The sequence below is a fragment of the Excalfactoria chinensis genome, chromosome 6 (genome assembly GCF_039878825.1).
Source record: "Excalfactoria chinensis isolate bCotChi1 chromosome 6, bCotChi1.hap2, whole genome shotgun sequence".
In the NCBI taxonomy this organism is placed as follows: Eukaryota; Metazoa; Chordata; class Aves; order Galliformes; family Phasianidae; genus Excalfactoria; species Excalfactoria chinensis.
The window spans coordinates 14,402,866-14,423,111 of record NC_092830.1 but is presented as its reverse complement, the minus strand read 5'-3'; the positions used below and the strand labels follow the sequence as shown (position 1 = coordinate 14,423,111).

General features: G+C 44.9%; 2 protein-coding genes across 2 annotated transcripts; both read right to left on the bottom strand.

Annotated features, from left to right (window-relative positions):
• Positions 1 to 1,637: 1,637 nt before the first annotated feature.
• KIFBP (kinesin family binding protein) lies at positions 1,638 to 11,389 on the bottom strand. Its single transcript, XM_072339801.1, has 7 exons — positions 10,965 to 11,389; positions 8,902 to 9,000; positions 7,086 to 7,165; positions 6,795 to 6,978; positions 6,106 to 6,190; positions 4,052 to 4,161; positions 1,638 to 3,397 (listed from the first exon to the last, which is right to left on the bottom strand). Exons 1-7 carry the CDS (start codon positions 11,310 to 11,312, stop codon positions 2,519 to 2,521), a joined length of 1,785 nt encoding a protein of 594 aa, XP_072195902.1. The 5' UTR covers positions 11,313 to 11,389; the 3' UTR covers positions 1,638 to 2,518.
• Positions 11,390 to 11,446: 57 nt separating this feature from the next.
• LOC140253827 (nucleolar RNA helicase 2-like) lies at positions 11,447 to 19,255 on the bottom strand. Its single transcript, XM_072339800.1, has 15 exons — positions 18,870 to 19,255; positions 18,502 to 18,741; positions 18,205 to 18,280; positions 17,709 to 17,887; positions 16,947 to 17,064; positions 16,105 to 16,290; positions 15,711 to 15,856; positions 15,292 to 15,441; positions 14,544 to 14,705; positions 14,025 to 14,144; positions 13,467 to 13,540; positions 12,692 to 12,851; positions 12,106 to 12,240; positions 11,926 to 11,970; positions 11,447 to 11,684 (listed from the first exon to the last, which is right to left on the bottom strand). The coding sequence occupies exons 1-15, from the start codon at positions 19,230 to 19,232 to the stop codon at positions 11,496 to 11,498; spliced, it is 2,343 nt and encodes a 780-aa protein (XP_072195901.1). The 5' UTR covers positions 19,233 to 19,255; the 3' UTR covers positions 11,447 to 11,495.
• Between the last annotated feature and the right edge of the window lie 991 nt (positions 19,256 to 20,246).

Sequence of the window (20,246 nt, the reverse complement as noted above, 5' to 3'; positions counted from 1 at the left end):
CCTGGGGAGATCCTGCTTCACATGGCTGATTCAGGGCATTCTGCAATGAAAAGTTCCATGGAAAACACCACAGTATTAGCAATTACCTCAACCTTTTCAAAGAAACTCAAAAAGCAAAACACAGCTTCACCGTGTGCTGAGCAAAAGGAAAACCCCAAGCAAAACTGAAACGCTTAAAGGCATGAGTTAAGCAGATCAGCCTGATATCTCACTGTCTGATGCTCAGCTTTATCAGGCTCCTGCAATGTTTCCGAGCACGGAATTGCAGTAGCAATCATACCCAGGGCCAGCACTGCACCGGTGCATCGAGGCATCTCCACTCTGCAGATAGAGAAAGCAGCCATCTGCCTTGCCAAGACATAAGCCTGTGCCCTGGGCAATGTGGGAGTACCCATTTTCCCAATGGGAAGAAGTGAGGGGCCATTTCTCGCTTCCCCCTGGTATTTCTGGTTTAGGAGGAGAGAATGGTAAAGGAGAGGGCCTTCTGCTGCTGCTCTCCTCAAGGGATAAAAGATTCCTTCCATGGGAAGGGTCCTGAAACAATTAATCTGCTTGGGTCAATCCAATTTATACTACATAACACATTCGGAACAAGAACTGAAAGCATTCCAAAGCATTTCAGCTACAACAAAACTGTTTTTAACCAAAGCACGTTACCTCTGGTGAGTGTTACGCACTGTTTGAAGAGGACGCTGAGGTTACAGCCTCCATGTTTTGGAGATCTTGCACTTGATATGCACTCGGCACAAACGTGGGTGTCTTGAAAACCTCGCTGCTTTATGCTGGGTAAAGAAAAACTACTACTAAAACAACAGCAAGGAATTTTCAGCGGTTTTTCCCAAGGTACAAAAAGGAATAAGAAATGCAGGTTAAATGGAGTTCACAGGGATCTAATCTTCAATTAATCTTTGAAATAAACGCCTGACCTCACACATACTTCACACAGTTAAAACTCAGCATTCCTGAAGGGAGCTTTGTTGCCTAATCCAAACAGCCCCTTCTCGTCCCGCCTCCCTCCTTCTCTTTTTTTAAACCTAACTACAAGATCTTACTTCATTTTGTCAAATCATGTCACACAAGTAGGAACTATTCAAAAGGTTTCCATGAAAAAGACATGCCTTAAAAACACCAATGCAATAATGTGTTGCAGTGAGCATCCGCCACGATACAGTCTTAACAATAAACTGTGTTCAGCCAGTGGTAGCTTTCAACATTTGCTACAGGAGATGAAGAACTGACATTATTGGTTTCTGTGAGTCCATAGATATTTACTACATTTGAAATATACTTACAGTGCACTGCAGTTTGTAAGGAACTGTGGGCTGTCCTACTATCAGGCTAAAGGAAAAACTGAATTAAAGCATAGAGAGCGGAAACTCTTAGAGGCTGATTAGACTTTTATTTAGGAAAATGAACAGTGCACACACATACACACATACACACACACTGCCTTATTCTGTATGCATGCAAATAGGTGCTCCAGTTCTGAGTTTTGCCATCTCATTTCCAGGACCCATTCATTGGCCTGTTTGTGGTTAGCAGTCAGCCAGTCAGTTCGATGCAGGATTCTGCTAACTAGAGATTCTGACCACACGTACAAGATGTACTTTCTCACATGCATATGCTCCACCTCCTCCTTTCTTTTTCTTTTTTTTTTTTTTGTTTTTTCCCCATAAGAAACCAGTTCTTTCACTTGCAGCTCCAACCAACATGAGGAGGCACTAACAGCTTCTCAGGACTTTATGTGTTACCCAGAATCTGCTGGAGCACTATATGTACCTCTACCCCATCAGCTCCCAATAGGAATATTAAGAGCAGGGTTTCCCCTCCCACCTCCATCCACAAGTCTGCTGCTTTCTTGCTTGGCGTTCTGGCAGTTCAGATGCTCAGAAACACTTTCATCACTACGTATTTTGGCAGAAGATGTACTATATATCTTAGTAACATAAAAGGAAACAGAATTGTAAGGACTCTGAGAAACATTCAGCTAAGCTACTCATTTATTGAGCCTCTATCAGTTACATCTTTATTAACGGGGAAAAAAAAACCATCAAGCATCACAAAATAAATATAGAAAATAAAATTCCCTTCACGTGGATAGGGTTTTCTGGGGACAAAGGTTAGAAGAGATAAAATGCTTTCTAGGTGGAAGAACATGCTTCAAGTTTCTTAGAAAAATTTCCCAGAGGAATAGTCTCAGAAGGAACCATTTTTGTACAGCACTTCACTTAGATCCCAGTCAAAGGAAAAAACAAAAGGTAGAAGAGGTTTACATTTATATACAGGACAAGCAATACAAAGCATCAGCTGAACGTTCATTTAACATTTAAGGTTTACACCACTAGTGTGGGTGAGCTACTAAGTTGGAGAGCTCTTTTTCTCCCACAAGGTTGTATTACTGCAGGTTCTAGTTGGACGGCCAAACTGTAGCCACTTAAATTCTATTAATCAGCACAGAAGCTGATTTTATTTTGACGGGTATCATTTCAATAGCACACGCTTCCTTCAAGGCAAACATTTAGATGAACGGACACAGTTTTGCTCTTAGCCTCTCCATTCTTGTTGGAAGAAGACCCACCATCTCCTTACTGAGTTCTAGCTCAGTTTCAATAGCACGGACGGCATCTGGGTGCTTCTCACAATAGTCTACCAGAAACATGTAATATTCTAATGACGTCTGCATATTTTCCAGCTGCTTTTTGCTATCAGAAGTAATAAGTTTACCATACAGTCGTGCAATATGAAATTTCGCCACCATCGCAGGGCGAAGAACATCTTCCTCGAGCTCCTCAGGAAACACCTTATCTGGATTCCTCAGTGAATCTAAGAAGAGTTCATAATATTTGATGGCTAACTGAGCCAGAGAGTTAATTTTTTTAATTGTGTGTGAGTCTAACTCTTCTAACCTGTTACCAATAGCTACCTTCAAATCCATCATCTCATAATAGGTATCTGCTAGTTCAAACTGAAGCTGCCTGCTAATCAACAGGTAGTACTGTGGGTTCAAGTCTGCATATATAGGCTCCAACATGTCTATTCTACGCTTGTGCATTTTGCAACGTCTCTCATAGTCTTCTTCAAAGAAAGCAAGTGCCTTAAACAGAGCACTGTGATCCTGAACAATTTCAATATGGTCAGTAACATAACCATCCACCTGAAAAAACTCCTTTGCTTCCTGAACATAATTCTGACCCACTAGGAAGATTTCTCTGGCTTCCTGAAAATCTAAAGGATATATGCTGCTCACTTTTTCTTCCATGGCTAACACAGAGTCACATATATCACTCGTCCCAAAAAGCACAGCCTTTTTCCTGCCATTCTCCTTTTCATCTTCCTCTTTCTTCCTTTGGGCTTTAAGTTCCAATTGCCTGTCTGGATCCAGCTCTCCTATGTTGTCCTGAAAAGATAAAGCATACTAATTAAAAACACACGTGCCTTACAAAGACAAGCTTGCACTGCATCATTTTACTTCGGAGTTATCTTTCAAACACAAAGTAACCAGCAACCAAACGCAAGACAAGACACATTAGTTATTCAACCTTATACTCACTAAAAAACATATTGATAAACATCTACGTTCTATTAAAAAAACAGTGACAATGCTAAAACAATTCAAGTCTGTACAACAAAACAGCCAAACCATGAAAGCTTCTATTTCAGTAGAGCATTTCAGCAAATGCTCAGTTTCAAGCATGAAAATACAAGCATATAGAAATGCAAGATGATGTTCTTACTGCTTGTTAACTAAGAAGTCAACCTGCCAAAAATCAAGGCACAAGAAAACTCAACAAAGAGGAGGGGAATTTGTGAAGCTGCTGTAGAAGCAGCACACTGATCACACCACAGAGCTGATCTCACATTTGCGCTTACTTCTAAGTACTGCAATAAAGTCAAGGCACGACATGAAGTACCTGCTAGATTTCCAGCATCTCTTGAATTATTCACTGGACAATTGTTCATCATTTGCTATCAACCATGAATCAATTCCTGCTACAAGCATCAAAACAGAATTTTTTAAACAACAACAACAAAAGGACAGATTTTCAGTTACCTCAAGTAATTTCCGAGCGCTCTGCAGAAGATTCAAGCAATACTTAATCCAGCACCTTGCAATTTCAGCTTTTCTCTGTCTAAGGTCCTGCTGGTCTTGCTCCGTTTCATCTAGTTAATGGACATAAGCACACAGCCTTCAGAAAAGCTTAAGTGTTCCAGTAATAACCTCAAATGTTATGTGAAGAATACATTATTTATATTTAATTCTTTTTTCTTTGTTGTTAGACAAAAGTGTTCTCTGTGTTGGGCTATATAACAACTCTGTAAGCTTCCATTCTGGTAGAAACCCACATAGATGAACATGGACATGTCACGCGTGAATTCTTCAAAAAGGAATGCACATTTAGAAAGCTTTAAAATCTTACTGGAAAAGGTCTTCATGTCTCTCTGCAGCAGGAGAAAAAATCATAGTTTGCTTTCCAAGATTCATCTGCCTGCTCAGTAATTGCTTCTGTCAATGACAGCTCCAGACTCAGTATTAAAAAAGGGTACAAAATTATGGGAAACTGCCTTTGGTACCAAAATAGTATCTATTAGCTCTGCAACTCCTGTATTTTTCTCCCCATGATCTCTCTACTGCTATAAATAGTCTTGAGATATCACTTTCAAAACACAGATGGGTTTCAAACTTCCCATTCTCTGGGCAGGGGGCAGTGAGTCTGCTGAACAACGAGGGGATGCAAGCACTCGTTGTCACCAAATAAAAAGTCGTACTCAGATCAGTTCTGTTTGTTATTATCCATCAGAGAAACCAGGTTGTTCTTAGAAGGAAGCAATTGTTGCTAATTTTAAAAAGGCACCTTCACTAAGCATTTGTGCTCATGTTTACATACTGATTAACAAGACAGAAGGAAAGTGCATCAGAGTGGCCAATGTTAACTGTGTGTTAGCCCGTCTGTGAGCTAGTGCTTCCTGCACAGTGACCTTCAGCTTCACAGCCCCGCACTCTGTTCTGGGAAAAGTGAATATCAGAGAAACATTCACTCCACCAAACAGATTCAAGTATCACTGTTGAGCGTAGGAGGGAGCTGAGATAAATGCTGGTTGACTTGCCCAGAAGTCACACAAGAAATTTATGAAGTACAACCAGGACACTTTGTTACTTTCAGTCTCACGCCTGAATTCTACAGCATAACTGCACGTGTGCTCCCGTGCTCTGCTCCTACCGAACACATAACCTCCATTTTTGGCTTGTGAACCACATTAAGTCAAACAACTGTGCAGGCACGTAGCTATAGAAGTCTGTGAACCCTCACTCAGATCTATCGAACGTTTCATAAAATATGTTGTCTGAAAACAGCCTACAAATAAGCATAACTCAGTTCTGACAGCCCTGTTCCCTGAAACTAAAAGTCTCTTGGACACCACCCTCAAAGGCAACTGCAGAGTTTTCTATGTTTTTGAGCTAAGGGAAATACTGAAAGCAATGAAACTAACTGAAGTTCAGTGACAGTGGGTTAAATAAAACTCAGCTGAACCTATTGAAAATTCTATTTCACGTGTAATAACATCATTGGATTAAAGTGCTTGTATCCTGAACAGCTCAAATCATTAGAAACTGAACAATACACACTGTTATAAGCCAGAGTTAAGAACTCACACTAGGGCTGCCCTGCATGCTTACTTACTCTCTGTGAGTTAAGCTCTGTTTCATTTTGAAACTTCCATGTGCCCAAGACATGGAATGTAAAAGGCTACACTGTAGATAAGGAAAGCATAAGCCTAGAGCAGAGGATCTGAATGCTGATGCTATCACATAACAACAGATCCTTAAAGCCATAGTCAGTTCTTTCTTTTTTTTCCTCCCTTTAAAAACCGTTCCTAGGAAGCATTTGTTTTGAATCATTGAATTACTGTCTTCTGACAATTCAGAAGTCAAGGTAAGCTGTATTTTATATATAAATACAAACCAGTTTACTGTAAACAGAAGAAGATTGCTGAAAATTATCACTTGGATAAGTTTAGTACATACACAGAGACTTCATTTTAATGCAGGTACTAACAGTGCACAATTCACCTTTTTTATTATTGAACACTTCTACATGAACTTACTGTCTTCAGTAGATGGCACCTGTCCAGCCTGGCTGAAGATGACACTGGCTGCTGCTAAACAGTGTCGGGACTCCATAAAACATTGCTGAGACAGATGGAAACAACAGTTTGTCACCAATGGAAGGAACAGAAAGAATGCTCTCAGCTAAACCCTCTCACCTCATGCAGTAAGAGACAGGGGCACAACACAACTATAGAACTGGGAGGCTTGGCAGCTTGCTCCCCAGGGCAATGGAATAAAATACGTTTTTTCCACACCCACAACTGAATACAGTATTTTAGCTAAGTATTTTTGTGCTACCACAGCCACAAGAACAATTGCGGACGTTTTCACACTGCTCTGATCTATGCTACCATCACTTCCTTCTGCCTTGTGACAGTATCACAGGGTGTTAAACAGACTCAGCTGGATAAACAAGTCAACATCACAAGTCAGATTTAGATCTATATTTGCCTTGTTTAATGGTTATGGTTGTCAATATATCAAGAAACACAGAAATCATGAATTGCTGTTGAAATTAGCATTAACAGGCCGAGGTATAGTAGAAGACTTAAGTATAGGAAGGTATCTGAGTAGTGTGGGACATAACCCCTAAAAAAGACCTGAAGCACTTCCTGGCTCAGTGGATTATTTAGAGCCAATAAACATTTCTTACACGATTAAAGCAGAAAAGCATGAGATACATTACCTTGGAGAGATAGTACTGTGACAAGGTAGCAGCGTTGAGCGCCCATTCTACCGGGTAGTAGCCGCAGTACTCAAGCTGTCGTTTAAGAGTAGTATGGCAATACTGAGCAGCCTTCTCAATCATCTCCAGGTGCTGGTAAACTTGGGCCAGATAATACAATGTATGTGTGTAGGCTTTTTCAAATCTGGAAAAACAAGCTCTTTAGACTTCTTTTAATTCTTTAGACCCTAAAAAAAACACCCCTCTAAATACAAATTAAAAAATAAATCTAGGTTGCTGTTACTCACCCACCTTTTTGATCTTTCTTGGTCTGTGAGCTTTTCTTCTTCTGCCATGAAATGTTCGCTGGGATCCAGGGGAGGATTTCCATCCTGCATGAGTACACAGTATGTTCAGGAAGCTGCATTTCTCTTACTTTGTGACTCCCTCTTCTGGCTGCAGGCTATTTACCCATTTTCCTTTCCTAAACTGAACAGAACTTCACGTAATGCATCTACTGCTATCTGACTGTCACACTTCTGGCGCAATTCTACATACCTCAAGAAATTTAGGAAAAGAAGGCTATGATTTCACATGGAAATACAAGGGTTTGGCTTGTAAAAACTTGTTTGTGTAGTTTAAAATAACACATGCTACCTGCCTCAGAAATACTCACTTATATTCTACAGGACTATAATTGGAAGTCTTTAGATTATACAGCAACAAAATGGCTCTACATGATGCTTTTTAAAGCATCAATTTACTACTAAGCACATCTGCAAGCATGAAACGTTCACTTGCCCAGCAACACTAATCTGTAACGTGAAAACACTCTGCAAGAAGTACTGCAAGCAACATGATGTCAGGAGTGCTCAGCTATAAAGACTGCTTGTGCTGCCTTGATGTGACTTCAACTCCCTTTATTCACAAGCCAGTGAGACAGCAGACAACATCTTCAGAGGATGAAGCTGTTAAATCTTGATCTACGTGATCCTCGTGCAGGCTGAATTAAGTGTTTTTTTTGTTATTTAAACCAAGTGCTCTGTCAGAATCCTTACATAGATATATCTTGTGATATGTACAAGATTGTCTACTTTCTTCACACAAGAACAGAAAGATACAGTTGTGCACATTGGAATTAACAAAAGAAAGCTATCAATATCATGCTTGGCTGGGTATAAATACCAAAGATGAACATCAGGAATTAATTACGGTGAGGATCTGTGGAGAGATGTAGTATCTCTAGTTAGACCAACTGATCCAGAAGGCAGAAAACAGAAGATTTTTACCACTAATATTTTCTAATTCCTTATATCCACTACCTATCCTGTAACCATAGACTAGCACAGCTACAAAGGCAGCGCAATGGCAGGGAGTAACCAATAAGGAATAACCTGTGCTAAAATCTCCAGGAGAGTAACCTGTGCTGTAAGCTGTATTCCCATAAAACCATAATTTCATGAAACTACCTTGTTTAACCTGAATCACAGAATGCTGCTCCTTTAAGGCCACTAATATTTTCAGCTCCCTCAACAACTGCCCTGTCCCCAAAGCAAGCTGGTGTTGGAAAGGCTTTGCAAAGAGCGTAACAATAGCACAAGGGAGCCTTTGTTGATACACAGCAGAATCCACAACTCAGAACACCATTTAACATGCAAAAGGGGTTTAGCCGTTCAGGAGACCGTCCTCTTGGAAACAAGCTGAACTGCTTGCCTCTGTGCAGCATGACATTGCTGTTCAGTCAGAGCAAACCATGAAGATGTTACAGATTGTTTTCCTTCTCGAACTGAAAGCAATTGCCTGACCTTTTATAGCATTCCCAAGGCAAAAGTAGGATGATCTTAATCAGAAGCCAAATTCAGCACTGGAGTATCAATTCAAAGACCTTATAACAAGGATCACTGTTTTCTGAGACAGACTATTTTCCCAGATCCATGTTGAAATGCTCAAGTGATCCTCCTTTGCCTTCTATGCCTGCAAACAAACCACGCGGCTTTTCAGAAGCGACATCACATCACGAAGCTCACAAACTCAAATTGTTTCGTACGTTTTCTTCCACGATTATCAAAACTGTAAGTTATGTAATGTATGAATGTGAGACCTGCTGCCAGATTACAAAGCACCGTACCTCTTTCATGTACTGATTATACAAGGCTTCTGCAGATTCCAAGTAAGTCTGTGCAGTTTTGATTTCATCCCTTTCGGACCACAGGATACCCAGATTGTTCTAAAGTTAAAAGGAAAAAAAGCAATTATTTTCCAATCAATCCTACTTACACTCAACATTTTCTCCATAGAATTTATTGGTCTTCAACCCTACCTTTGTGCCTATGTACAGACACGCTTCTAATATAGCAGATTCCAAAAGGCAAAAATTACTCCCACCTATTTTATTGCAAGCTGCTCAAAGAGGAGGGTTCTCACACAGGCAGGCATACAAAGTCACCTCACAAATGGCAATCTTCTGTGTTTACCCTGCTAAATTACCCCTGGTGTGTTCATATAGAATATACTGTGTAGAAAAACCTTTCTACACCTGATTCAAGCAACCTTGAAATCATACACTAGTATAAGTAGAGCGGGCAAATAGATTTGTCATTGAGTCTTTGTGGAAAAACCTAATAGGGAAAAAGTGTGGAGGGAATGAATACCTGTACATTTTGACAAGGAAATTAAAAAGTGCTGTGGTGCAAAAGCCATAAAGACAGTAGTGAATATCACAGCAAAGCGCATGGTAACGTCTCACTGCATCTACTCTTTACAAAAAACAACCCTAATGTTATTATTAAGTTGAAGGTGCTAATTACAAACCCATGTTTAGTGGGCTAATTTAATTCCTAGCACGTGTTGTTACAAAATCTAACAGGACTGGAAACAAAAAGCCTTCAGAAAGCTCTTACGTGTAGCTGTATGCCAGCCTTGTAGCCCTTTCAGTGCCTTCTATTTTATTACATTTTAAGAGAAAGCTCCATGTATTGTGACAGCTATGAACAAAAACACTTTGCCCACAGCTGTGCAATGGAACTGACCAAATTTAATTAGACAGAAATCATCACAGGTATCCTTATGCAGAAAGACAGAAATGAGGAGGAGGGCTATAGAAACAGGCCTGGCAGGAAAAGGAATGCTCCTCCTTGCCAAACAGGCATCAGCAAGGTGACAATGTACTTTACAGCACCGGAGATGTGCTCATGTAAAAGTACAGCCACTGCTGGCTACCACAATCTTGATGTTCAGTGCTGTGTTTTGGGTTTTTGTTTGTTTGTATTTTATTTAGATACTCAATTGTTACTTCCATCACATCAGTAAAAATGCTGGGAAGAAATCCTTTCCTTGGAGTGGCAGTGAGGTGCTGGGAATGCTGCTCAAAGCTGCGGGTGCCCCATACCACAAATGGGCAGCCTGAGCTGCTGGGGGGCAACCAGCCCACAGCAGGGGTTGGGACTCCATGGGTTTTAAGGTCCCTTTCATCCCAAGTTTTAAAAAGGCACTAGAATTCCTGGCCCTTGGCCACAAAGGCAGCAATGCCCCAACAGCACACTGTAAGCACCCCATGCAAACACTGAGAAGACGCTCCTGGGTTTTGCCTGGCTTCTCATGCAACCTCAGAGCATACTGCTGGTAACAGACTGACAGTGGGGTACCAACCTCTGAAGGATAAGGAGCAGATGTAACCTCATGAATCCCAGATAACCGATTTAACCATTGGGTCATTTGGGTTGGAAAAACCCTCTCAGCTCACCCAGCACAGCCCCTCAGTGCTACACCCCCACAGCTCTGCAACACCTCCAGGCACGGTGACTCCCCACACCTCCCCAGGCAGCCTGTGCCACTGCATCACTGCTCCTTTGGAGTTTTTCCCTAATACCCAACACGAATCACCCCTGGTACAAACTGAGGCAAATCATCCCTCACCTTATTGCTGTTACCTGCTCTGAGTGCGAGATGTGATCACGTTCTTCAGTGATCACGTTCTTACATGTAAGACTAAAAGCATCCCCCAACTCCATTTGGGTAGCAAGTAAAAGTGAAGGGTCTGCAATAAGGTCGCAAACCAGTCTTCTACGGCTGTGCTGCCTCTCAGGCCTTACCTCCACCAGCCCCAGGACCGGGCCGTTCCTCAGCCCGGAGGCGTTACCCCGCAACCCGAAGACGTAGCGGCGCAGCCCCGGCCCCGCACCCCCCGCCCACCTGGGCCTGGATGTAGAGGGAGACGCAGTCCCGGGACAGGCGGTGCGGCTCGAGCAGCTGCGTGCAGCGCTGCAGATGCTCCTCGCCGGCCGACAGCTCCTCGGTGTCGGTGTGGTTGACGCCCAGCTCGTACTCCAGCACGGCCCGCCGCACGGCCAGCAGCAGCGCCTCGTCGCAATCATCGGCGGCGCTCAGCTGCTGCTTCACCTCCTGCAGCAGCGCCCGGGCGCTGTACTTGGAGCGGTAGGGCTCCGTCTCCGGGTCCTTGCGCGACTCCACTGCCGACAGCGTCCTGGCGCTGCGAAACTTCTCGCACGCCGCGGCCCACCCGCCGCCCGCCGCCGCCATCTTGTCGCCGTCGCTCGTTCGCCCCGCGTCACGTGCGCCCCGCCAGCCAATCGCCGCCGCGCAGCGCGGAGGCCCCGCCCCCCTCCCGCTGTCACGGCGACCCGCGCGACTTTGCGGAGCTACAGAGAGCGGCAAAGCGTCCAGCGGCTCTTTACTGGTGGGTAAAAACACGGTCAGTCCCGGTTACTCGAGGGCCCCGCCGTCCGGCCGGCCCTGCTTCCAGCCCTGCTTCCAGCCGCCGACCCTTCCGTTCTTCTTGAAGCCGCCAAAGCGCGGCTGCGGCCTGCGGCTCGAGTCCTGCGGCTGCTCCTCCAGCTCAGGCAGCTCCTTGGCCACCGCCAGCTGCCAGCGCCGCGTGTCCCGCCACTGCTCCTGCCGACACAGACGGGACAGTCAGCACCGCGTGTGGCAACGACCCCAGCCACAGATCCCAGCACGGGGATGGAGCACAAGGACAAGCAAGAGGAAATGCCCCACTGGGTCTGCCCATCTCGCAGTGCAACATCCCTGTTACGTCACACGCCCCATCCCCTTACCCACCCTGTGCAAAATCCCAGGTAAGACCATATATTCCACTTCACATACACCCCTGCAGGTTCCAACTGGAACATACCTGTATGTGATTCAGCTCATCCATGGGGATATCGAAGCACACCCCCTATAGCAACGGATAAATAAATAAAGTGGTATTTTCTTTCCACAAATATATCCCAGGGCACAAAACTGAACACACACACACACACACACAGACCAACACCACCACCCCTCCTTCCCAAAGGACGGGCTATCTTACCATCTTCCCCTTGAGGAAACGCATGGCAGATATCTTGCTGTCTATTTCCTCACCAAGCTGCTCCTTCAGCCCTCTCCAAGCATAGCTCATGGAACGCATCTCTATCGAGCACTGTAACACCATCGTCACAAAGCCCTTTGGGAGTAACAGAGAAATACACTTGTAAGAGGAAACTGAACTTACTTGGACAGCCTATAGCTCAGTAAGGTGCTTCCTGAGAAAGGTAAAATACAACAGCAAGAGCCAACCTATCAGACTGTAAAGATTCCTTAATTAAGCTCTTCTGTAGCATCAAAGACTTGAGTTATTTAGATGTCCAGCACAATTATTTGATGTCTCATTGCAAGAAAACGTGCTGACTGATGCCAAGTCTCTCTACTTTCCCTAGTAGCAGCATGCCAGTAGGAACAGAGTTCCGTTAAAGAACAAGAAACAAACTAGAATGAGATAACAGTTCTAAGAAATAATACTGAAAATACTTTTATACTGAAAGGCCCTGAAGAGAAGGTACTAAAATGCCACACTTGCACAGAACTCGAGCAATCCTTTTATCTGTTCTTGTTAAAGCAGTCATAATGTTATTTACCGCAGTTGAGTTGAGTAAGGAACGCTGCTGTATGGAAGATGCCCCAGAAATATGGGCTAGAGCTGCTGCCAGGGCATCAACCGCCCCTTTCTCCTCTATGATCTCACGAGCCACCTGCCTGAAGTAGTCTATCGCAGAAGGTGGAACGGCATCTAAACACCTGCGTGTTGACAGCAAGACAGTTGAGATCAGCACGCTGTCAGTGTGAAGTGCAGTCACGTTCAACACAAGTTACAGTTTAACAGTTTACAGATTAACAGCAACTCCTGCACTTTCTAAAGATGAGGTGAATCCAAACGCCATGCTTATCATCTCCTTCACATCTGGGAAATCCTCACCCTCTACCAAAACCTACACCAAGGCAATTTCTACCAATCGGGCAGCAAACATAAGCACAGCTGCATGGAATGAAATGCTCAACCTTGGCCAATAAAATGACAGAGAAACATAGGATGCGATACAACACCCTCACCATTCACTAAGAGCAGTGGAACTCTTCCCCACACAACAGCAATTTTCCTATCAATAGATTTTTGTGCCATAAAAACAGGTTAACTTTGGAAAGAATATAGAGAACGTTTAGTTCTACAAAAAGGTCTACATTTAAGCACACAGATTTACTGGTATCATTTCATGAAGAACGGTCAGTGTCTGCAGGCAAAGCAGCTGACAGCGAAAGACATGCAGAACTTTAGATCAGAACCTTAGAACTTTACACAAAGAGTACAGCTGCTGGAAGAACTCTAGTATTTTAAGAATAGGCAAATGAACTTACTTCTTAGCATCATCACTTGAAGCTTTAACTATATCTGTAGCAGATGGAACACCTATACGCCTAAACGTAATGCCCTGGAATCAAGAAAACAAATTACAATTAAAGATATTTTCAGCACTCTATAATTCAACTCTATCTGAGTCATATTACTGAGACCTGCATTCACTTGATGTTTATAGAAACAAACCTTTACTTCAATAGAAGTATACCTAAAACTAGAGAAAAGGTTTTATTTAAGTTGCTGCCTTTGTTAATCTGAAGCTACTTTCTATCAGTTCACAAGCAGACTGTAACGAAAGGCATGGTCTCTTTCATGCATTCCTGCTACAGTCTGCACGCTGACAGCAACAGAGTACTGCCAGCACGGGCAAACTCATGAGAACCTATAGAATAGGCTGACGCTGATGCATTTACCGGCACTAAAATGCCAACATTTCACGTCAATCCACTTCCATGCTGACCTCATGCAACCCTAGTCAGCCTGCAGTTACATAGTGTAAGAGTGCCACTGTCTCTTCAGGACCCAGATTATTTCATTAAGTTTAAGGCAGAACTCACCGCTTTTTGCTCAACCTGCTTCAGAAGGTCTTCCTCTTTCCTCTGATAGAAACAAATACAGATCCCTGTCCGGCCAGCACGACCCGTGCGTCCAGAACGATGGATGTAGGAATCAACATCCTTTAGAAATTCAGATCAACATGAGAAAACCTTGTATCATTTAAACCACTAACATTTATACATTGTGAGAGAGAATAAGCATAAGACAAACTCTACTTTGGAAAGCTAAGGAATAATACATTCTACCCCCAAGCTCATAAGCACACACTAACCATTGGAGAACTGCTACCCCAGGTTTAACAGACACCACAGACACAGATTTTTCAAAGTAAAAAGCACCAACGGAGTTTCAAATAAGAAAAAAGGGTTATAGGATTATTTTAGAAGTGGAATAAAACAAAGCCCAAAGCTGTTCAGAAGGGATTCAGAAACACAACAACAGAAAAGGAGCTGCCCACTGTATTGCCACAAAAAATTAATAGTTAATAAAAAATCATTTTACCATCCCTAGTAACTTACCTTTGGTGGTGAGCACTGTATGACCAGGTCAACTTCAGGAATATCCAAACCACGGGCAGCTACATTTGTTGCAATCAGAACCTCAAATACACCATTTCTAAAGCCTTTTAGTGTAATTTCTCTCTGCTTCTGTGGAATGTCACCGTGCAATGACTGGGCCTCCTGTCAGTGAAACAAACCACTGAGACATTATTTGACAGGCAACACAGACACAACAGCTTGAGACTTTCACATGGACTGTTTGCAAGAAAACATGCCTTCCTTCCCATTGCTATTAGTGGTCTTTAGTATCAGACAGGTTTTTTCTCTGAAAAAAATAACCAAAGAACAAAAGCCAGCACGTGTCCACTTTCAAAAGAGGGTAATAATTCAAGCACAAGAAACCTGCTTAATTTATCACCTGTGGACTGAACAAGCCATGAAATGACTTTCCAAGGGCGATAGAACATTCCATGGCAGTACTGTAATTGGTGGATTTTCTGCAATAGTGACTGATCAAACAATAGGTGCCGTTAAGAAGGAATATTTCCTGGCTATTCAGCACATTTCCCTACTGATCTGGTTCTGTATGATTTTAAAGCTGAAGGAATAATGGCATGATCACAGCCAAGAGAGTATTTTAACTGCAAAGCTCTGCTTTCACACATGGATTTCAGAAATCTGAGAAACAAGGAGAAATAACTGCATCCAGGCAATGTCAACCTCCAATCTAATTCAGGTCACCTGCTCTCCATTCAGACCCCAGTACCTGTTTGAGCGCAGAATTCAAAGCCAACTCATTTGCTTCCCTTTTTGTCTCACAGAAGACAATTGTCCGCCCATGACTTCCACTGTAGACTTGAATGATATCCCCAAGAACCTCTGCTCTCTGTGATGAGCGACACTGTAAAGCCAAGTGCTGTTTGGGAAAGAAGCACCATAAGTGTTCATATTAAATCTAAGCTCCGAACAGGAGAAACAAAATGAATTCAGTTGTAGGATGTCTGTACTTAATTGATTTTTAAATTGCAGCCTACCACCCCTATAGAAAGGCTCTGCTTCATACATTCACGTATCAATTAAGAGAAAAGTAATTCCATTCCTTCACTGAGAAAGTTAGCATGGAACCCATTTCACCCAAGCGATGTGTCTTCTGGACCCACACAACTCTGCAGAAGAATCACTCACTTCCACAGTCGTGGCCGTCCTCTGAGTCTTCTTTCCAATCAGGTCTACCTGTTCATATTCACCTTTCATGTATTTTTTTGCCACATCGTATACCCAGCGTGGACAAGTTGCAGAAAACAGCAATGTCTGAGGGTTGTTCTCAGAACCTGGCAAGAAAGATCACCAACATCAGCTGTTACAATGGACTCGTGCTTGAGACCACGCAAACTAACTGACCAAGCAAAGCAAGTGAATTCTCTCAAACTGAAAAGTTTATAGGTACAGGAAGACAGTTACAAGAAGAAAACTTTGAAGCAATGAAAACATTTCTCATATCCTTTTCACACAAAATGGGAAGTTACAGTAACACGAACTGCAACAAGCCAAATCCTTCATGTCTGATCCCAGAACTTACCTTTTTTATAAGCAAATCCTAAGATTTCTTCTACTTGTTCAGCAAAGCCCATGTCTAACATGTGATCAACTTCATCCAAAACAACATGCTTCACGTTGGAAAGTTCCAGCTTGCTATTCTGAATGTGGTCTTTGATCCGTCCAGGAGTTCCCACAAGAATATCAATACCACTTTTAAGGAGATCAACTGCAAGAAAAGAGAGAAAAATATCTGTGTCAAGAGTGCTGAAACAAAAGGTAAAAAAGCTACCAGCACACAGCAACGTTTGTAACCTTACTACCAAAAAGCAACTGTCTTACACTTTTATCTCTGAATAAAACATTCTATTCAGCCTAGGTAACAAATAAGCAAGACCAATAGTGGTTCAAGTTCTCTGCCAAGAATAGCATCCACACTAGATGCAAGTTTATAGGAAGACACTGTGGCTTCTAAACTGCAATCAGCTGGCATTAGAAAATTCCACAGTTTTATCACACACAAAAAAAGAAAAGCTTGTTTTTTTCAGCTAAGTTCTTTCTCTTTCACTGCCGGCTGTGGAAACAGAGTCACAATCACTTACACAGCTCTCTTTTTCCCTTGGACAGTCACACAGACCCAGTGTATGTCCACTCACAAAACACACGCGATAAAGAAGCAACAAGGAGGATTAGGTACTTGGCAGATCTACAACCATATTTTTAAATGAAGGTTTATTGCAAGTAAAATAATTCAACTCTGACTGTGTGATCCCTTTACAGACAACATGGTGGCTGACTGAAGAGAAACTGATGGGGACAAAAGCAAGTTTTACTCATGAAATGCACTTTGGAGGAAGTCGACTCTCACCCTTCGAGTTTACTTACACTGCTCTTTATACGGAGTTCCTCCATAAAAACACGCCACTGAGAGTTTCCTTGTGAGATTCTTGAAGTCCTTGGCAACTTGAACAGCCAATTCCCTGGTTGGAACCAGAACCAGCACCTGGAGAGAGTGACAGGAAACAAAAGATGCAGCTGTGCTTGGGAGAGGGCACAGAGAACAGGATTCACTTCATGTCAAACAAAGGAGGGGTGCTGCAGAACTGCTACCATTTAGTGGGCTTTCGTTTGCTCATTTGTTATTCTATGCTATAATTGCAAAGGTGGTACAACTCCCCATCATCCCAGTTACGTTTCCTGTCACCTGGAAACTGTGCATCACCGCCTCGAAGTCAGCAAGAGGAAACAAGGAAAGCCATTACAAGATAACATGAGATGTAGAAAGGCAATGTTTTTCTTAACATCAGGTAGAAGAGACATTTCAGTACCATCACTGAGGACGTTTAAGGCAATGCTCATTGTGAGAGAACAAAAAGCAATGCTGAACAATTTGGCATAGTTTAGATCTTAAAAGAGACAGCCTGAAATGCCACAAACCCTCCATCTCCACCTACCTGCCCTCCTGCAGCACCTTTCCTTTCACCCCCATTTTAAGAACAAAGCGATAAATAATTAAATTCATTCCCAGAAATCTTTCAGACAACAGCACTTTCAGTACTACAAGCACAAATAAAGGAGAAAGAGATCCTCAAAGCAACCAAGAAATCCGCTTTGCCACACTCAAAGGTTTTGATGTTAATAGATTACCTTTGGTGAACGGCCTCTTCTCTCATCTCGTGGGACGCTCTGAAGCTTTTCCGTCAGTGGAATAGCAAAAGAAAAGGTTTTCCCAGTTCCTGTCCGAGCTTGAGCAATCAAGTCTTTGCCATCATATATGGGCTGAAAAGTCTTCACTTGCACAGGAAACAGGTATTTTACACCTCGAGCTGTAAGGTAAACCCAAAGAGGTCTCATTAAGCAGTGCTGGATCTCCTGCAAGCTGACCTAACCAGCTGAAGGATCTTAATTGAGAACTGGATTGAACAAACAAATAAACTCCAGGCCAAAACTGAGCAAATCAGAAGCTTGGCTCCTAATAACAGCAGGATCTGCAGTGGCTGCTTGCATGCATATCATCACAGCATAATAAATGCAGGAAGATTTAGAGAATCAACCCTCAGCTTCAGTCTGTTCGTACGGATAACAGAGCGCCGTCCTGGGCAAACACCTGCAGAAGGCTCTTCTGCCACACGTCTCAACAAACCTTTGAGCAGGTTGATGGTGTTCTGGGAGAGAGGAAAATTGGAGAAAGCGCCTTCTCTGGCTTCTTCTGTCAGCTCCTGTGAAGGCAGGGCAGAAAAACAACTTATTAGTGCCGAAAGGTAACGGAGCAGCATAACCTACATGACCACACGAGAAAGGCTATGTCTGGTCTGCTCCGTCTGCGCCGGGAAACCCAAACGGGGACAGGGAGCAGCAGAGCAGCGTGGAAGCAGCCACCCGCTGCCAGGCACTGCCGGGCAGGGGGAGCAGCTCTCGATGCACCACGAAACGCGTTTACCTCAGCGTCGCCGCCGGGCTCCTCGGCCGCGGGTTCCCCTCCGTGTCCGGATGCGGGTGCAGCGCCGTCCTGCTCGGCCGCGCCGTTCTCCTCCGCGCTCTTCTTCGCCTTCTTGGCCGAGGGCGGCTGTATCCCGCCGTCGCCCGGGCCGTCCTCCTCCGGCGCGCTCTGTTCGCCCTCAGCCTTACCGCGCCGCTTCAGCTTCTCGAGCCGCTTCGGCTTCTTCTCCTTGGCGTCCTCCTGCCGAGGGAACGAGGCTGCCGTCACGCCACGAGCCGCCGCCGCCCGCCCGCCCCGAGCCGAACAAAATGGCCGCCCCCGCTGCCGCACGTGCCGGCTCCCGCCCGCCCGCTCTCTCTCCCCAGCACCTTCGGCTTCCTCCGGCGGCCGCGGCGGAGCGGCTCGGCGTCCGCGGGTGCCTGCGGCTCGGCGGGGCTGGCGGCGGGGCCGGCGGCGGGCATGGCGACGGGCTGCTCCCCGCAGAGGTCGGTGACGGAACGCGCTCCCGCCTGACCGCCACAGCCCCAGGGACCGCGCCCCGCCCCCGCGAGCAGGAAGTGAGGAGCGAGGCGCGGCGCGGGGCCGCGGGGCGACAGAGCCGCCGCCGCCGGCAGCAGCGGGCCCGGCCCGGGCGCGGCCCTCCCACCACACAGCCGCGCGTACGGCGGGGCCGGCACCCGCACCGCCGCCGGCAGACCGAGCCGCGCCGCCCGGCCCCACGCGGCGCCCATGCAGCCGCTGCACCGCCCCTTCCGCCGGCACCGGCCAGCGGTCCCTTCCGCCGGCGTCCCCCGGCCCGGAGCGCCTCGGAACCGGGTACCGGGCCGCGGCTGCCTCGTCCGCTCCGGGGGGACATCCGGCCGGCCGCGCCTGGAGCTCCCGCGCTGTGGTGAACGGGATGAACGGGCCTCTTGTAGCCCAGTGGCGCTGTATGTGCTGACTAGACATACCGGACCCCTCACTTGCTCTTGTTAAACCCCATCAGGTTCCTCTGCCCAACTCTCCAGCCCGTCCCGGTCTCAGAGAACAGCCTTCTGGTGTGTCAGCCACTCCTCCCAGCCTCGTATCATCAGCAGACTGGCTGAGGGTGGACTCCATCCCTTCATCCAGGCTGCCGGTTGAAGATGTTGAACAAAAGCCGAGCACTGATCTCTGCAGAGCACTGTTAAATGACAGCCCCCCACCCAGACTCTGCACAATTTGATCACCACTCTCTGAGCTCCGCCAGCCAGTTCTCAGTCCACCTCCCTGTACACTCGTCTATCCCACACTTCCTAGGCTTGAATAGCGTGGGACATAGTGTCACATGCCCTGCTGAAGTCACCACAGCAGCCACCACTCACCCCTCATCTATCCAGGCCTTCTTGGAGACTGCAGTGACATTGGCTCTCCTTCAGTCTTCAGGCACCTGTCAATGCCCATATATACCATGAAACGTCCAGCCTGAGAGAAGCATCTGCTTCCTCTAACTACTCAGCGCTACGTTAAAACCATCTCACGTACAAAATGAATTTGTAAAACAATATTTTACTTTTTTTTTTTGTAACCATTTTGGAAAATGTACAGGTTTGGCCATCGGTTAAGATCTATATTTTATACAGTGAGCTGGGCTACAGGTTTGGATGCGACACGCATACTTTGGAACAGAGATGGAGGTTTTACACACAGATGAAATGGCAGCAAAGAAAGGAACAGTTGCCTTTTTTTCTTTAAAGTGAACAAAAACATGATCTAGTTTATGACCA